Here is a 16,060-nt window from a genome sequence, read left to right on the forward strand (position 1 = left end):
GCCTGGGCAAGGAGGATCCTTTGGGACTCGCATGAGATGTCGTGAAGGCACCTGCCACTTCCTTGCCTTGCTGAATTTATTTGCGTAACAGCCTTTGGCCAGGCAGCAAACACGGTGGTGGTATTCAGAAGCTATCTAGCCCCAGCTGGCACTGCGGGCCTGAAGAGAAGATGTTCTCAGACAGGCACGAGAGGCACATGCACTTCCTATGGTGTTTGCAGTCTCTGAATTGCTTGGGACAAGGAGTGCCAGGTCTGGTGGGGTTTAGAGGCCCTGTGTGAGCCCGTCTTTGGCGTCACACGCTCATGGCACACTGCTGCAGCTCCGTGGTGTTGGGAACAGTTGCAAGTTAGTGTGTGCCAAACAAAAGCAAGTCTCTTCTACAAATGCGGCCTGCCTTTGCTCCTCCTTTTCAGGTTCAGCTCAGAGGGGCATCTTCGGTCCCCGCCAGAGATCCAGCAGCGATGCTAATTCTTTGCGGTCTTAGCCTGCCCTGATGCTGCCGCTGCACAGTGCTGGAGCTAGGAGAGCCTCATCTGTGCGGGCAGAGGCCGTCCCCAGAGACAGTCTAGACTGCGAGAAACATGGCCTTGTGCCTTGCCATTGTCCAGAGGACAGGAATTGGGGCTGAAAAGTAAGTACTGGACTCTTTTTTTTTGTTCTCCTGTCCTCCCCAGGAAACAGCATGGGGTTGTTCCTTGACCTGCACTCCTGCCTGTTTTATCTAGACTGGTTCAAAGTGAGCGAAGCAAAGAGGCTTTAAATACTTCCTGGGGGATATGAGCAGTTGAACAGATTGTAATCTGCATGCTGTTTTTTCCTTAATGCTTTCATTCCACTTCCTCCTTTTGCCCTCCTCATGTCTTAGGCCCCAGGTACTGCTGAGGAGTTACCGTGCACTCAGCTTTGCCATTGTTATGGCCTGAAAGGGAGCCTTCCCCTCTCTTTCTTTCCTGAACTGTGTGGTAGGTTATTTCTAATTGGTTGGATTAGGCAGGACAGACTAGAGAGGATTCTGCTTCTTGGGCACAGAGAAAGATGGTGACCCAAAATAAAAACGGTGCATTGCGTTACGGCTCATCTGTTGGCTGTGTTAACCCCAGCTGTCTGATCTGACTGCTTTCTGTGCCGTTGCTTTCCATGGAGTATCAGTGTTTGGAGCCTTTCTCGTTTTTATTAGCTTGCATTTTACATGTTGGATTTCAGACTCTCTTCTACTGCTCTTCCATTCTTCGCATGCCTTTTCTGTCACCCTTTTGATTGTAGCTGGTGCATACCGTGATAACCTGCTGTCAGATTCCCTTGGGAATCTGTTAGCCTGTACTTTACTCATATCTTCTGAAGCATTGCCTAAAATAGAGATTGGTGACAAACATCTGGCCAGCTCCTATTCTGATTTATTCCCGTTTATCATTTACCATTTGTTTGCTGTCCTTGAGGCACTGTTCAGTCTACTGATATAGGTTAATAGGAACTAACCTTCCAGGTGAGATTGCTGCATGAGATGCTAGTAAATGTCTAACTAAGCAGATGGTGTCTGCCCAGGGCATTTGTGTGCTTTGTCACCTGAGGAGCTGAGTAACTTGCAGTCCTCTATGTGCACAACATCTTGCAGCGTCCAGAGGGATGCTCTTATCTCCTGCGGTGCCGGTGGGGCCCTGAGATAAGGTGACGTACAACAGTCATGCAGAGGTGGGGAACTGTACCTGAGCATCCCATGTCCCCGGCAAAATGCCCTTGGCTGCTCGGCCTTGCTTGTCCAACTCTTGTCCAGCTCAAGGGTGGTGAAAGTCTTTGGCCTAATTCCAGGTGTGAGGTGACCTCCTGGGAATGCCCTTCAAGGTGGCTCATCACCAAGGCTGCTGTGACAATCTCAACTAGCCTGAAGCCTTCCCCTCGGAGGAAACTGTCAGTGAGTGAAGCCCAGCACTCGAGTGGCTCCTATTCCGGACGAGAGCCATGGAGTGCATGGGAGTGCGCAGCCCTGGAACCAATGGCTCGGACTGCTGCTCTCTCTCTGCTGCACTGTGAGGTTGAACCAGGAGCTGCTGCTTTTAAGTCACTGAGGGAAATGCTAGAGGGGGGATCCAGTCCCTGCTGGTAGAAAGTCCCTGCTGACAATTGGACTAAAAGCGCTCTGAGCGTTCCCTGAATGCAGCAGGCCAGATGAAGAATTCTTTGTAAGATAACGGCTGTGCCTATCTCTAATAGTTCCTTATGAGGTGTTCTCATCTCTGGCTGAGTCGAATGAATGACTTTTCCCTTTGAGATTTGCAGTGAGTAAGAGCTAACAGCAGAGCTCTGCTTAGTATCCGTTTTCCATAGCAAAGGGCATGTCTCTCTTCACAGGGAGATAGCTCTGGTCCCCTCAGTTGATGTTTTTTGAAGAGCGGGCTGCTGACAAGCTCTGTTTTGCACCGTTGCCATATGGCATCTTGCCCCTGGCAGGTCCCATGCTGGCAGAACAAGAACAGCTTCCAAAAGCGTGCAAGTAAACGGAGAGCAGGATGGAATCGCTCTCAGCCTTCGATGTGTGAAGGAAAAGAAAATCCTGTTGTGGATCTGCGAAGCGAGTAGCAGGGGATTTTTTTACCCTCAGCCACCAAGGGCTCCTAGCTGGAGTGCAGGGTCCTGACTCTGGTTGTTCCCCGACAGGATATAGCTCAAACTGAAGCTCAGTGTTAGCCAAGAAGACAAACCAGGTGGAAATATTCCTCCTCCTCCTTTGGAAAAGAACGGCCCGAAGGCAAGACTATCTTTTCAATGCTGCTAGGCTTGGCATGGCTGTGAGTGCCTTGTTTGGCCAGGAGGACAGGACCTCTGGAAGCTCCCCGCTGTCCAGGGCAAACGCTCTCCGCATCTCCCCCAGCTAGGAAGAGCGCAGAGCTGCCCCCGCCCAAAGAAGGGGGCTTGCATACTCCCCCGCGCAAAGGTGAGAGTGACCCGCTTCCTGCAGCCAGCCCGAGCCTCCCTTGAATGTGACTTGGGTTGGGCAGTGTTGATTATCTTTGCACACAAGTGGCCTACAGGTATGAATTACTCCTGTGTTTTAAGGTCCAGCTGCTGTTTTGTTGCCACTTTATGCAACAGGGCCTGGGTGAAGCATGGAGGCTTGGAAAAACCTTGCCTTCCTGCGTTGCTGATCGTTTCTAGAAGGGAAGAAACGTGGTTGAAACTTTGGGTTGCCTGGGGTTTCTACTGTCTCTGCGCAGTACTCTGCTAATGGTTATCAGGTGTAGCTGAAAATGAGAGATTTAGCTGAATGACAAAAATAGCCAGCATTATACCAGTCAGTAGTAAACAATTTCTGTCAGCAACGTCAACCCTTACGTTTCAAGGCATGCACAAGCCCCTACGGCGAGCCCAGGCAAATGCATTGTTTAAAGCACTTTATTCCGTAATACTCACTGCGGGGAGAGGGAAGGGCGTTTGTTGCTGGTATAAGCGATGTGACATTAAAGTGAGGCGATTAGATGGACTGTGACTTTGATTCAGTTGGGCAATTCCTGGGTGTCTTGGAAGTGAATTACGTAGTCACTTTGCTGCTAAGCTGGATCTTTGCAACTGGTCTCTAGCCCAATGTATATAACCCTCACTTGGAAAAGAGAAATTAATAGAATCTAGTTTAACAGGAAATTATTTTTCTGTGTCTTGGTCTAAACCATTTTTAGTTCTCATATTTTAGGTACTCATTTGGCTCTTGAACATTGCTTGGATTGAGCTGATTTCTACTGCAATCATTTTACTATTTGCAAATGTTTTGGTTGCTCTATAGATAGCAGTCTGTGAAAACAACTGCCATGTGTGTTTCTCATGTCAAGAAGCCAAATTCTATTTTCATTCTGTGCTTTATTCAATCCGGAGAAATTCATTGACTTAAGTAATACAGCATTTTTGTAGCCAAGAGAGGAATTTGGTTTGAGGAATCATGACAGGAACCTTTAATGTACTATTTTTGCAAATGTTGCACAGGTTTTTGCAGAGCTGGCAGCAGAAGCTAAAGGGTCGCAGTGCTAGTTCTGTTCATTGTAATCAAAAGTAGCTTTGCTTTAAAAAAAGGCTTTGAATGGGCTTTTATTTAGCTTTTTTTCCCCCCTTCCTACGTGCAATGTTAGAAACACAGTACACTTGAAATGAGTCTATGCCTGCATGTTAGAGAGCACGTAGGTCTTTGTAGATAGGCTCCCTCCCTGTGACTGAAGGATTTCTATGGGCACATGCTGCACTCACTAGTGTCTAAACCAGCTCCATTCTGGCTTTTATTTCCATTTGTCATGTTGCAAATGCAGATGGAATAGCTGGGGTTTGAAAGAAGGGTGAAGTAGTACAACCTCTAAACCCTTTATGTGGTCACATATGTTATTCTTCCTCAAATGACTGCAGTGAGAGATGAATTCTGGTCTTCCCCCAAATCTTTGGGGGCAAGGCATGGGGCAGGGTCCTGGAGCCACTGACTCCCCCACGGGTCAAAATTGATGCTGGGGCTCCAAAACAGCTTATGTTTGAACACATCCACCTTCAAGCAGGTGGCTGGCCTCCCTACCCTTGGCAGCTCAAATATTTCAAATCAAGCATGTTCTCAGTGTTTAAGTATCTGGCTGGATTGAAGACCATCTCTTTGCCTCCATTCACACCCAGAATCGGGATATTTTCTTTTCCCTCCCCCTTCTCTCTCTCCCCCCTATTTCCGCAAAGCTGTCTCTGTGCCTCTTGCATTGCAGCATACATACTCAGAGGGTCTCTGTGCTCTACTGGGGCATGGGGGGACATCTGGAAGTCTTTAATTAACAAACATTCTCTTGAGGTTTACTTCATGCTTCAGAGAGATGTTTGTTCCATCTTGTTTCAAGGCAATGTTACTCCAGATCAGAATAAATGTCTTCTTCCTAGATTCCATGGTAGCAAAGAGAATCGCTTAAACTACATGTCTGGTTTGTAAATCTTTTTATTAAAAGAGTTGTTTTTTTTCTTTTCCACAGTAGTAAAGCTTTGGCACTTACAGTATAAAAATAATCACCGATCATAATTACACCAAATTCCTCTTTGTCAACTGCATACTAAGTGTCTTCAATACATTTTATTCCCATATAAAAACACTTGAAGGTCAGGGGAACAAAACTGATAAATAACAGTATGAGATACAAAGATACAGCTAGAAAAATACTAGGATCATTAAGAAAGAATTAGGACTGTGCATATTTTAAATATCACAGTGATGGGTTTTGCTGTTCCTATCTTATTGCTGGCTGCACGCTTATGTGAAAGCAGAAGTGTTTGGTGGACTTTCCTATCTCTAAAATTCAGTTATGTCATTCTCAGGTTTTGTCGCATGGCATGGGATCCTTTAATTTCTACACTCCTCCCTCCCCCTTAATATTTTGATCCCCCACCAATTTGTGATTTAGTATCTCCCCACTTTTTTCTTTCGATTTGAAAATACTGACTGGTATTGAACACTTCGAGCAAAAACAAGGCAATACACTGCTATCAATCATGAGAAAAGTCTGAAACACTCCAAGAGTGGCGCTTGGAGAAGCTGTGAGTTGAGCTTAAGCTGGGAATATGGCTCCAAAGCAAAGGGCCATTTTGAAAGATGCAGTTTGCTAGCATCACTCCAGTTTGGATGGTAAGTCGTGGCAGATAGGTATCTATACTTTGGTTTGTCTGTTGCCATTGCTGCAAGAAGTCTTGCTGGATGTTACTTTCCCCGTGGATGTTGTGTGTCTGCCTGTACATCTAGGGGCATGAAACACTCAATTGGGCAGTTGACGTTCTGTCAGGAGGGAAGGAAATCAGTTAGCGCTCTGTCCTGTCAGGGCAGACACTCTTGTGTTGTGGCTTTAACTGAGAATTGTTGCCAGCCTGGGTAGCTGTTTAACTTTTTCATCAAAGCATGCAGCTGGTTTACAGCAACAAGTGAAGACTAGGAAATAACTACATGCACTTTTCATCAAAGCATGCAGCTGGTTTACAGCAACAAGTGAAGACTAGGAAATAACTACATGCACTACCGCCTCAGCCAGAGCATGCAGGCACATCCCTTCTCTAGTCCACAACAGCCTCAGAAGTCCCGCTAATGTGAACAGCGGCAAACACCATGCTTAGGAGTGTGAGCTCAAGACTCAGCTCTTTGCTGCACAAAGGGCTGGTTTGCTGGATCAGTGGTTATCATGCACTTCTGGAGGAGCAGAAAGCTGCACGCTGCTCTGATCCCTTGAGCCTTACACAGACCCTGTGTACTTGTGCCACAGACCAGACTCGCAGTAAGGGAGGGCAGAGAGGGAAAGTATACTCACGGTGTTTGTAGCCTGATGGTATCGCTGTGTAAACTGTGTGTAGCTATGGCCGGCAGAGCCCTCAGGGGCCACCTCCACGCTGGGCCTGCGGCAGTTGTCGCAACGCCAGCCCTGGAGAAACAGAAGGCACGTGCACCGGTCAGACCACGCTGCTGAAGGTTGCCCAGGAGCTCCCATCTGCCAGTATTGGTACACGCGGGTACAACTCCACCAACACCAATGAGGTTACTCCCATTTTATACCACAGAGACACAGCCCCTGAATCCATGTCCCTCTAAGTGCTTAAGCTCCTGTATTAATTACTTTTCTTACTATAAGGGTCTGTTTTGGCCAGTAGACACCATGTGACCTGCAACCCAACACAGCCTCCTCTCCCCATTCCCAGTGTGCAGCATGCCAAGTCCCTCCTGCTTACCTGCTGTCCTCCATAACAAGTACAGGAGCAGATGGCCCCAAAGTATTCCTTCTGCCACTGCTCTCCTACTTGGTACATTTTCCCATCGTCATAGCATGTGGTCTCATCTGTCAAGAAACAGGCACAGCTCAGTTGCATGGTCTGTGCTTGGCTTTAAGCGTTAGTGGCACAATGTGGTAATCAGAACAGGCGTCTCAGCCCCAGCTTTCTCCCTTTTTGGCCAGAGGTTCACTGACTGGCAGAGGGAACATCAGTCATTCTTATAGCTCTCTAGACACTTTGAAGCAGAAGATGAGGGTATTTGCCTGACAGGAGCAATGCAGTTTCATTTATATTATGAAGACTAGAGGATCTCCAAGTGACAGGCCCTGCAGAAGTGTCCTGTGTTATTCATTAGGGTAATCTACACCACTTAGTGTGCTAGCATGTCCCTCTCCTGTGGCTCCAGGGCCAAAAGGCAGATGTGGAGTGGGCTGTGACCTTAGCTAACAAAAGAAGGTTTTCTTTTTCTTTCTTTCTTGTTTTTTTTAAGCTAGGGAATGATTTTCATGCCTCCTGTTTCCACAAGAACAGATTCAATCTGTCACTCCAGAAACATGAATCAGACATGTTGATGCTCGCCACCGCAGCAGGACCCAGTATCAATCAGAACAGCCAGGAAAGGCTGACACTTCCTGCATGGAAGCTCAATTGAATCAACATCAGAAAGTGACTCACGCGGTTCACACTTGAATTCTCCCTTTCCATTTCCAAGGCAGGTGCAGCTCATCATCTGGCCATTCTCTCCCTGCCGGTCCCACTTCTCCCCAATCTTGTAGTTTACACCGTTATCATGGCACCACTCTGGAGAAGGCAGAGGAACAAGAAGCCAGGAGTTATTCCACGCACTGCAGTGACTAGCAAGAGGAAAACTGCTTTGTGTTGTTTCAGGAATCAACAGGAGGGCAAGAGAAGGAATCTTCTGAGCTCCTGTAAGTCCCAGGGAGGAAGTGTGTTGCTGCTGGAAGTGGGTTCAACACCTGCAACATTTAACTGGTGAGGACTGGGGAACGGGTAGGGGCTCTTAGGAAAGGACTAAGGGGGATGTGACAAAGACTGGGGTGGGGAGGAGGGTTGGCTACTGGAAGGACAGGGGGAAAAAAAAGGAATTTAATAGCCCTGGGGCAGGAAGAGGGAGAAAAATACATTAAGTGCTCCTTTTTATGAGCAAATACCCAGTAAAACCATATCACAGAGAGTACATAACACAATGGGTAAGCCATGTGTACTGAATGATGAAATAAAATTAGTCCTGTAGAAAAAGTCTTTCCCTGCAGTCACTCCTCTGAGCCTATGTAAAGTGCAGAAATGCCCTCTTTTCTTAGCACAATTTAAATTAATTGAATGTGTTGCATTAACCACTCAGTTGCTGACTTTTGTTCTATCCCCTTATATGGAAGTCTGAAACTTTTCCACATAAACCACAGTCCTGTGCACACTAAAACTTGATGCTGTTGCAGTGGGGTTGCCTCTTTGACAGAGCTTCAAAGAAACACGGAGAAAAGGAGAAAACAGGCTCTGCAAGATGCTTTGCAAAGGCTGGCTGCAATGCAAAACAGATTTTGGACTTGCTCTTATATTCACTGAAATGCATACAAGTTCTGTCTGGCCCACTACAATGATGTATATATGGTGATGTATATAATGAAGATTCAACCATAATTCAATAGTCAAAGCTGTCTTGTTAAATAACTACTCAGATTTTTTCTTCTTAGGCATCTAGTCTATCTCACTTTTACACATTACCTAGACTTACCTGGCACAGACAGGGAAAATAAGAGAAACATTTAGCTGTGGTGGAAAAGTCATTACATATCAATACAATATTGATTGCTGCTGATGCAATGAATTTGCCATAACTTGATAAGCTGCATAGCTCAGAAGTAACCAAAGTTTTCCATCACTGTTAGTGATGGAAAAATACCAGTCTGGTTTAAAAACCTAAGAGCCTGCCTTCACTTGCTTCATGTTTGGATCAGATCGGCTCTGTCAAACATGCTATTAGTGCTCAGGGAGATTAGAGATGGAGATGGATGGTGTAAAGCAAGCTACTCACTAGAAGAATCGCATCTGAAATGACCACTGCCAAAGCCTAAACACTGGCACCAGAGTTTAAAGCCAGTTTCAGATAATCGCTCCCATTCCTCGCCAATGGAATAGAAGGAGCCAGTGTAAGTATCATAGCAGGTGTCGTCAGTTGGCTGGTTTAGTCCTTCAGACACTGGAATGAAAAGAGGAGAAACAGGCATTAAACACAGCAATAGGAATGACTAAAACATTTTTCTCTGACTATGTGCATTTTTTCTCCTTACAATATCCTGGTAGTAATGGAGATACCCCATGGGCATATACTTGATGGCTCTGTCAGCAGTTCAGACTCCGTGATTTATTTTCCATTTGCATGTGTCAAGAGCAGTTGAATGATAAAAACCTGATATGAAGGCTATTTTCATTTTGATTTGCCAAGTTTCAAGCAAGTGTGAGTTCTTGGCTTTGCTGCTGAAGAGCAGCAATCTGACTTAGCCTGTTTTTAAGAGAAGTGTGCTGTGAGATGCTGGGGAATGAGCTGAGGTTGGTCGGTGCAGATGCACTTACGGGGGCAGTTCAGATTCTAGCTCACAGCAGGGGGGTAGGAGGAGGCCTTACAGCCAGGCTGTCGGACAGACAGATCCCCCCCTTGGGTGTGTGCATTGATTGGAAATCGGGTGGTTTCAGTGTGTAATGATCAAACAAATTAATGCTCTCAGTTCAGTCTGTGACAGATACGAGGCAATCGGGGTGCTGGAAGGTGGGAACAGCCTTCTTGTTTCCCAGGAAGGCAGGGGCGGTAGGGGGGCCACATGGAGAGGCTGACGGGGCAGATAAAGCAGATCATTAGCTTTTCATTTCTTCTCCCATCCTGCCCTCCCATTCTCTTTAACTTCAAAATACACAATACAAGGAGGAAGGAGAGGAAAAAAAAGATGTTGAGCTGATCCCTGTGCTGCTAAGAGCAAAGCCTGGATCCCGCAGGGTGTGTGTGGGCTCTGGGCTTCCCAGCTGTGGCAAGTGCTGCCTCTGACCACAAGTGCTTGTGGTTGGTCATATGACTCCCTAAGTGCTGCCTCTCTGTGCTTAATCAGCATCTCTGCAGGCAGCCTGCCCCACTGCCGGACCTTCAGGATGGCCTGGTGGTGCTGCTGGTTATTTGCTGGTGGATAACCAACACAGAGCCAGTGGCAAATGATGGACAAGACGACAGAGCAGTTAAGCTGACCGCCAGTGTCCTTCCATCTGCACGATGTGTTTGTGACAGCAGGTCTTCACCACTGGGCAGGAATCTGTAGCACCAGCATAACGCAGACTTGAAGAGCAGCAAATACCAAATCTTTTGCTATCTCTTGGACGCTGACTGTCGAGAAGTATGTGGAGCCTCAAAGCACTGTCTTCATGATTAAGCAACAGAACAGAACAGCTCAAGTCACACCACAGTTATCTGAAACCAGTGGACCTCATAGATCACTTGGCCCATCCCCTGCTTTCCACATACTTTCTATGTCTGAAAGAGTTTCCTTTCTGAACTATCCCCAAGCTTGGGAACCAGATTGCTTTAGGTAAGAGAAATGAGACAGAGGCAGTAAAGGTTCATGTTGACGCTACAGAGCTTTTACCTACCAGTATTGCCAACTGTGACCACCTCCTCCAGCACCTTTTGTTTCCGGTGATCTTTCAGGGCTTCCACTATGATGTTGTAGGTGGCCCCTCTTGTAAGGCCAGTGAGGGTAGCGCTAGAGGAAGTGCCAGGAACCCTGAACTGCAATGACAGGCAATGCTAAGTCACCAGAGAGGGAGGAGGGGTTACTCTTTAGCTTGCAGCGTGATCACAGGAAAGACCGGCCGTTCAGGTTGACTTGTGTGGGGTATACAATGCCAGCCCCTTCCTGCTACGTGTCTTGGAATCTTCAAACAATACTGAGTTAAACTTGAGTGCCCTGGATGGGGTTTCGAAAGGGATGTTATCTCCATTTTAAGAATAGAGAAACCAAGGCAGAAGAAAGGCATCTTTGGCTTAGAGAAGCAGCACCTCAGTCTTTGAAACCTCTAGAGTGAGCTCTCAGTTATCTCCCTGACTGCCCCTTTCCATGGTGAAAGGTTGATACAGACAGCATTTCCAGGGCTTTGTCTTTTAGTGGTTTTATCCAGTAGCCTCCTCCATGAATGAGAGGGGCATTTAACCTTCCTGCTCTTTCAGCTACATGTTAGTAAGACTCTTTGAGACCACTCCAGCTGCCATCCCCTTAACACAAAGGGCTGGAATCCCAAGAGACATCAGCTACCATGGTGAATCTAACACCGTATCTGTACTAAGAAAGACAGTTCAGTTACCTGTAAAGTGTCTTCATCCTGGCTGACTGGCTGACATGAGATGATGTATTCAGAGCTCTCCAGCAATGGCCTCCAAGAGATGGTTGTCTGAGAAAGGGCTTCTTGACCTGTGGTATCGTTGCGCCTGGGCCCGCGAGAGTGAGGGTATGAAGGTTCGACAACGATTGGCACTTGGTACCCAGGGATTTCAATTGTTTCATCTACATTTGGTGGTTGCCGTCTTGACCCAGGCCTAAGGGGAGTTGCTGTAGTAGGTACAGGCCGTCTGTAGCCATGCTCCTCAAAGAAGACTTGCTGACCCTGGTGTCCAGGTTGCGGGTGCCCAGACGTGCCTGGAAGTTGGATACCGTTTCCATTGTCATACCTATTGTTTGTGAGGTAAGGGGTCCCCTCGTCAATGGAAGGTACGTCAAGAATGTCAGGTTGGTTGGGGTGCGGCCTGGTAATCAACGTGGGAAGCTCATCTAGCCAAAGAAAGGTTAGAAGCCATAAAGCAAAGCACAGTAATTAAACAGCTGGAGTGGAGGCTGTACGCCACTCCAAGCATCAAAGATTAGCAATCTTTACAAGATGCAACACACTTTTTATGATCTTATAGTGATTATTGTGACGGTAAAGATTTCTATCTATACATACATTTATATATGCTATATAAATATATATATTCCATATGAAGGCATAAGAAGTGTGTTGGTATGGAATTTTCATACAGCCAAGCAAGATTTGAACACTGCACCCCAAAGAAGCCACTGATGCTCAAATTGAGAAGGCGGCATACAATTGCAAGAGATATTCACAAGTTATCAATTTAAGAAAAATCACTGGTACGCAGTAAGAGACTAGCTCCTAGATCACATTTGGATCTCCAGCTCACATTTTGCTTGCCATGGGTATCTCAGTCTCATACTGCAGAAAGGGGCTGAACAGAAGTAAAAGAGATTTAGTGGGCAATAAATTAATGGATCCTGCTTTTGATGCCATCATGAGCTAGAAGAAAATGTGAACATTAAACTTAATTTAATTGTAAATTAGGTATCCAGGCAAGAAAAAACACCAAGCATGTTGTTCTGTTTCTAGTGTCTAAATGCAGCCAAACATGATTCAAATAATTTAGGAATCTTACCTCCTGCATTCTAGAAACAATTCTCTTTACAAAGCCTATTTGACCCATAAGAAAAACCAGCATGAACAGGACATTTTAAACATTATTATTTCAGTCCTGAGACTGTATTCCCCAAGGGGAAGACATCTTCTCCTCCTGTTGACACACAACAATCCAGAGCTTTATTTTACCTGTTCTTTTTCTGCCAATCAATGGTTCACTCTTTTGATTGTTCTTCACAGCAGTAATGTAGATGATGTATTCAGTTCCTGGTTCCAAACCTAGGGAAAGAGGACATAAAACAACCTTGTATTTGAATGGGTTTGTGGTGGGGACTGTAATGATAAAATGGGGTCATAGTGAGCTCAGAGAAAGACAAGTCTTTATTCCTTTATTGTGGTTTCTAATGCCAGACAGTGGGTTTATGAGAACATCTATCCTACAAATACACTGCATTTTTCTAATCAAATGAGCTATAAGATTAAAAAAAAAAAAAGTCCACAGATGTTTGTTTCTATTGCCATCACAACTGTCATCCATTCAAGCAAAAAGCCCCTGACCCTGGCACCCTATCAGTCACATATACTGAAGATTCAGTGTGGTTTGTGTGTGCAGCATCCCCAAGCCCAGCTGACATGGTCAGATCTCAATCTGTTCTGAGGAGCAGGGGGCTGGATTACTCTTGCACTGTCCCAAAAACAAAGCGTGAACAAAGCTGGGCTTTCACACTGTATGTGTGGGGGATTTTCTTAGTCCCTTCTCTGCAGTGGTACTCCCCTTTGCCATTCCTGCTCAGCTGCATGCCTGGCATGTTTGGACTAGGTAAGAGGGCTGGGGGTGTTCACAGGATGGAACCAAACAGCTTCCTACTATTTACTTGTTCCTATTTAGGAGGAGAAACACAAGGTCTGCAAAGTCTTCTCCTCAGAGTACTAAGATCCAAACTGCATGCAGCCATATCTGCCTCTCATCCTGCCTTCAGTCCTGCATATGATCATAAAAGAAAAGCAGCTCCCAAGTTTAAGAGCTTCAGGTGAAGATCTCCCAAACAAACCACGGACACGTACCAGTAATAGTAGCCTCTGTGGTGCTGGGCCGAGGGCGAGGCAGAAGTTCCTTGGATGGTGAGCCAGGTTTCTCATATCTGATGATATAGCCTGTGATCTTGGCTCGAGGAGGCTGCCAACTAGCCAGAAGGGAGTTGCTTGTGGTTGTGAGGAAGCGCAGGTTGGAAGGAGCATCAATAGCTAGGTGAAAACAAAAGCAAACAAGTCAAATGCAGTAAAGGCATGCATATCCTTCACCCAGACTGCATCTTCTGGGACCAAGATCACCCTTTTCAAATTCAAGAGGAGAAGATACTGCTGTAAGTCATATAAGTAACATATGTGATCAGATGTAATGATATGTACATATTCTGCCTGACCATATGTGATTATTGTGCATTAGCATGAGCAGAAAAGACAGATAATATCATTACCGGTGGAGGCATCAATCACTACTGGGGAACTGCGTGCATTCTCGTTCAGAGTGTAAAGGTAGATCTTGTAGTCATTGCCAGGTTGCAAGCCTGAAATTGAAGTTGAAATGTAAATGTTAGCTTTTCCTTGCAAAAACAGTACATGGCAATGTACTGACAGCTACTATGGTTGTTACTGCTGAAGGGTTTTTTTTAATATGTGCTGTAAAATTAGTCTGAGGAAGCCACCTAAAAGGGGCATCAGAATGTCTTTCAACAACTTCTTGGAGACTAAACTTAATGACTCAGATGTTTCCCACCTTTTACTCCTGTATTATTGCTCATAGAGGAAATATTACAAAGCAAGAACCCAGTGTATCTTCCGATATCAATCCAGAAACACCTGCCTGCTTAAGCACCTCACTTACCAGTGATAGTGTAAGTCCTGACATCAGGGCTGATGGTCCTCTGAATGGGGGTCTGGCCACTTGCTGGGATGGCATCAACTTGAAAGCCAGTGATGGTCTCAGTCTTGGTTCTCCAGGTAATGGTGATGGTTGTCTCAGTGGCATCTGTCACACGGGCCCTGCGGGGGGGACTGACATCTACACAAGAAGGAAGTTTCATGTCAGTACCTTGGGCATGATGAATCTTAACAATTAATTTTGTAAAGGCCTTTGTCAGAGCTTTGTCTAGAGCCCTGCTCTTGACATGGCCCATTTGATCTCTGCCTCTGGGCCCCTGCACCCAACACAGTACCAACTGGTCATTTGTGGAGTGTCACTGCTTACTTTCAAGAGTGGTGACCACCCCCTGGGCTGGTCGGCTGGTCAGAGAGTCCTTCAGGGCATAGACACTCACTTCATACTTGGTTGCCACCTAGAACAGACAAAGTTACACAATGTTATGAGAAGGACCTGGCCCAGTAGGAAATATTCCTACCCTTGTTAGGTGTTTGGTGGAGCCACATTCCTTGGTCACCAGTTACTGAAGTATGAAACCTTGAAACAATCCCAATCAGTGAAGGATTAATGGGATGATTATAATTATTTCCAGTTCTAGTAAGCAAGATAATATGGGCCTTGATGAACAGTGCTGTTTATAATACTAGTAGCGCACATGTGTGCACACAGGACTGGAGGAAATCCTGGAAGAAAGTTATTTGTCATCCCAAAATTTTGATATCTGTGCTTCAAAGCTGATTATTCAGGAAAAGATGACTTAAATCCTGGGTTTCCTGGGGATAATGGAAGCAGTCTGCTATGATCAGGTGTTCTTGCTGTGAAGAAAAGAGAATGGTGGAAATTGCAGCTTTACACAAGGTCTTTAGTCCTTGACTGCATCAGACCAGGAGTCCACTTAGAGTGCATTTGAAGGCTCGTTTTTGAAAATGATTCACAAAACTCCTTAAAAACAGATCAGTAACTTTAAGATAGCAGGAACCATAAAAGCAGTGATTTTCAGCTTTTTCCAGTGTAGGGACTTCTGAAGTGTTTCTAGTGGAGAAGATAGCTATATAGCAAATTTAAGCCGACTGAAAAAGACCCCAATTTTTTTTTTTAACTTACATTTTGCAAATGTCTTAGAAATATACTGTCTGAGCAACAGACTAACACAGCTTCCTGTGTAACAGTTTAAAAACCAGTGCATTAGGTCATTTTATCTGACCTCTTGTGAAAGATGGGCAAAAGCATTTTACTGGGTTACTGTTGATTTTGAACCTGATGATTAGCTTTTGATTAAGGCACCCAGTCTCTCCTAAATGAGGAAGGGGAAGAATGCAGATTCAGCAGGCCAATTCCTTGCCTTGTAACAGCTGTGATAACACTTAGTTACGGTTGACAACTAGTCAGACTTCAACCAGAGAGCCAGACCCTTAGGAGCTGTAATGATCTACTCCAGCTGAGGTTCCTGATCCAGGAATTTTAAATTGCAGGAATCTGAAATTGCTTCAGGCAGGTTTCCCCAGTATTTCCTTCCCACAACACATTCTGCATTATACAAAGAAAAGAGTTACCATTAATCCAGAAACAACAGCAGATGTACTGTCTGGAGAAAGGTTGATTTCTTTCATTGGACCAGTCTTTTCTTTGGGATTCACTCTAACTCTGTAGCCAGTGAGACGAACGTTCGGTGCATTCCAGTTGACTGTAAGACTGGTGGGAGTCACCTGAGTAAACTTCAGGTTTGTTGGAGGAGGAATTGCTGTGAAAGGTTAGGATTGGCACATGGTTAGTTTGAAGATGACAATCTCAGCTAAAGCAATATTTTCTCTTGAATGTGAAATGGTTCTAGGCTTGAAATACACAGGCAGGGAAGTGTTGTGCCTTCTGCAACTACAGGTGTCAAGCATTATGGAAGTGGACAACATATTCAAGAGGAGA

General features: G+C 45.5%; 1 protein-coding gene across 5 annotated transcripts in view; it reads right to left on the minus strand.

Annotated features, from left to right (window-relative positions):
* Nucleotides 1-4,927: 4,927 nt before the first annotated feature.
* Nucleotides 4,928-16,060, minus strand: part of FN1 (fibronectin 1) — a 55,956-nt gene continuing 44,823 nt past the window's right edge. For 4 of the 5 annotated variants that reach the window (XM_064515360.1, XM_064515359.1, XM_064515358.1 and 1 more), the window contains 13 exons: nucleotides 15,694-15,881; nucleotides 14,468-14,555; nucleotides 14,105-14,281; nucleotides 13,698-13,787; nucleotides 13,285-13,464; nucleotides 12,409-12,498; nucleotides 11,116-11,579; nucleotides 10,405-10,543; nucleotides 8,807-8,971; nucleotides 7,429-7,554; nucleotides 6,712-6,818; nucleotides 6,297-6,407; nucleotides 4,928-5,773 (listed from right to left, as the gene is read on the minus strand). In XM_064515360.1, the coding sequence (XP_064371430.1) occupies nucleotides 5,699-5,773; nucleotides 6,297-6,407; nucleotides 6,712-6,818; nucleotides 7,429-7,554; nucleotides 8,807-8,971; nucleotides 10,405-10,543; nucleotides 11,116-11,579; nucleotides 12,409-12,498; nucleotides 13,285-13,464; nucleotides 13,698-13,787; nucleotides 14,105-14,281; nucleotides 14,468-14,555; nucleotides 15,694-15,881 (2,000 nt within the window). In that variant the 3' untranslated portion in view covers nucleotides 4,928-5,698. The remainder of the gene's footprint in view (nucleotides 5,774-6,296; nucleotides 6,408-6,711; nucleotides 6,819-7,428; nucleotides 7,555-8,806; nucleotides 8,972-10,404; nucleotides 10,544-11,115; nucleotides 11,580-12,408; nucleotides 12,499-13,284; nucleotides 13,465-13,697; nucleotides 13,788-14,104; nucleotides 14,282-14,467; nucleotides 14,556-15,693; nucleotides 15,882-16,060) is intronic. The other variant, XM_064515357.1, reaches the window with a different exon arrangement.

This window comes from Dromaius novaehollandiae, chromosome 7, assembly GCF_036370855.1.
Source record: "Dromaius novaehollandiae isolate bDroNov1 chromosome 7, bDroNov1.hap1, whole genome shotgun sequence".
In the NCBI taxonomy this organism is placed as follows: Eukaryota; Metazoa; Chordata; class Aves; order Casuariiformes; family Dromaiidae; genus Dromaius; species Dromaius novaehollandiae.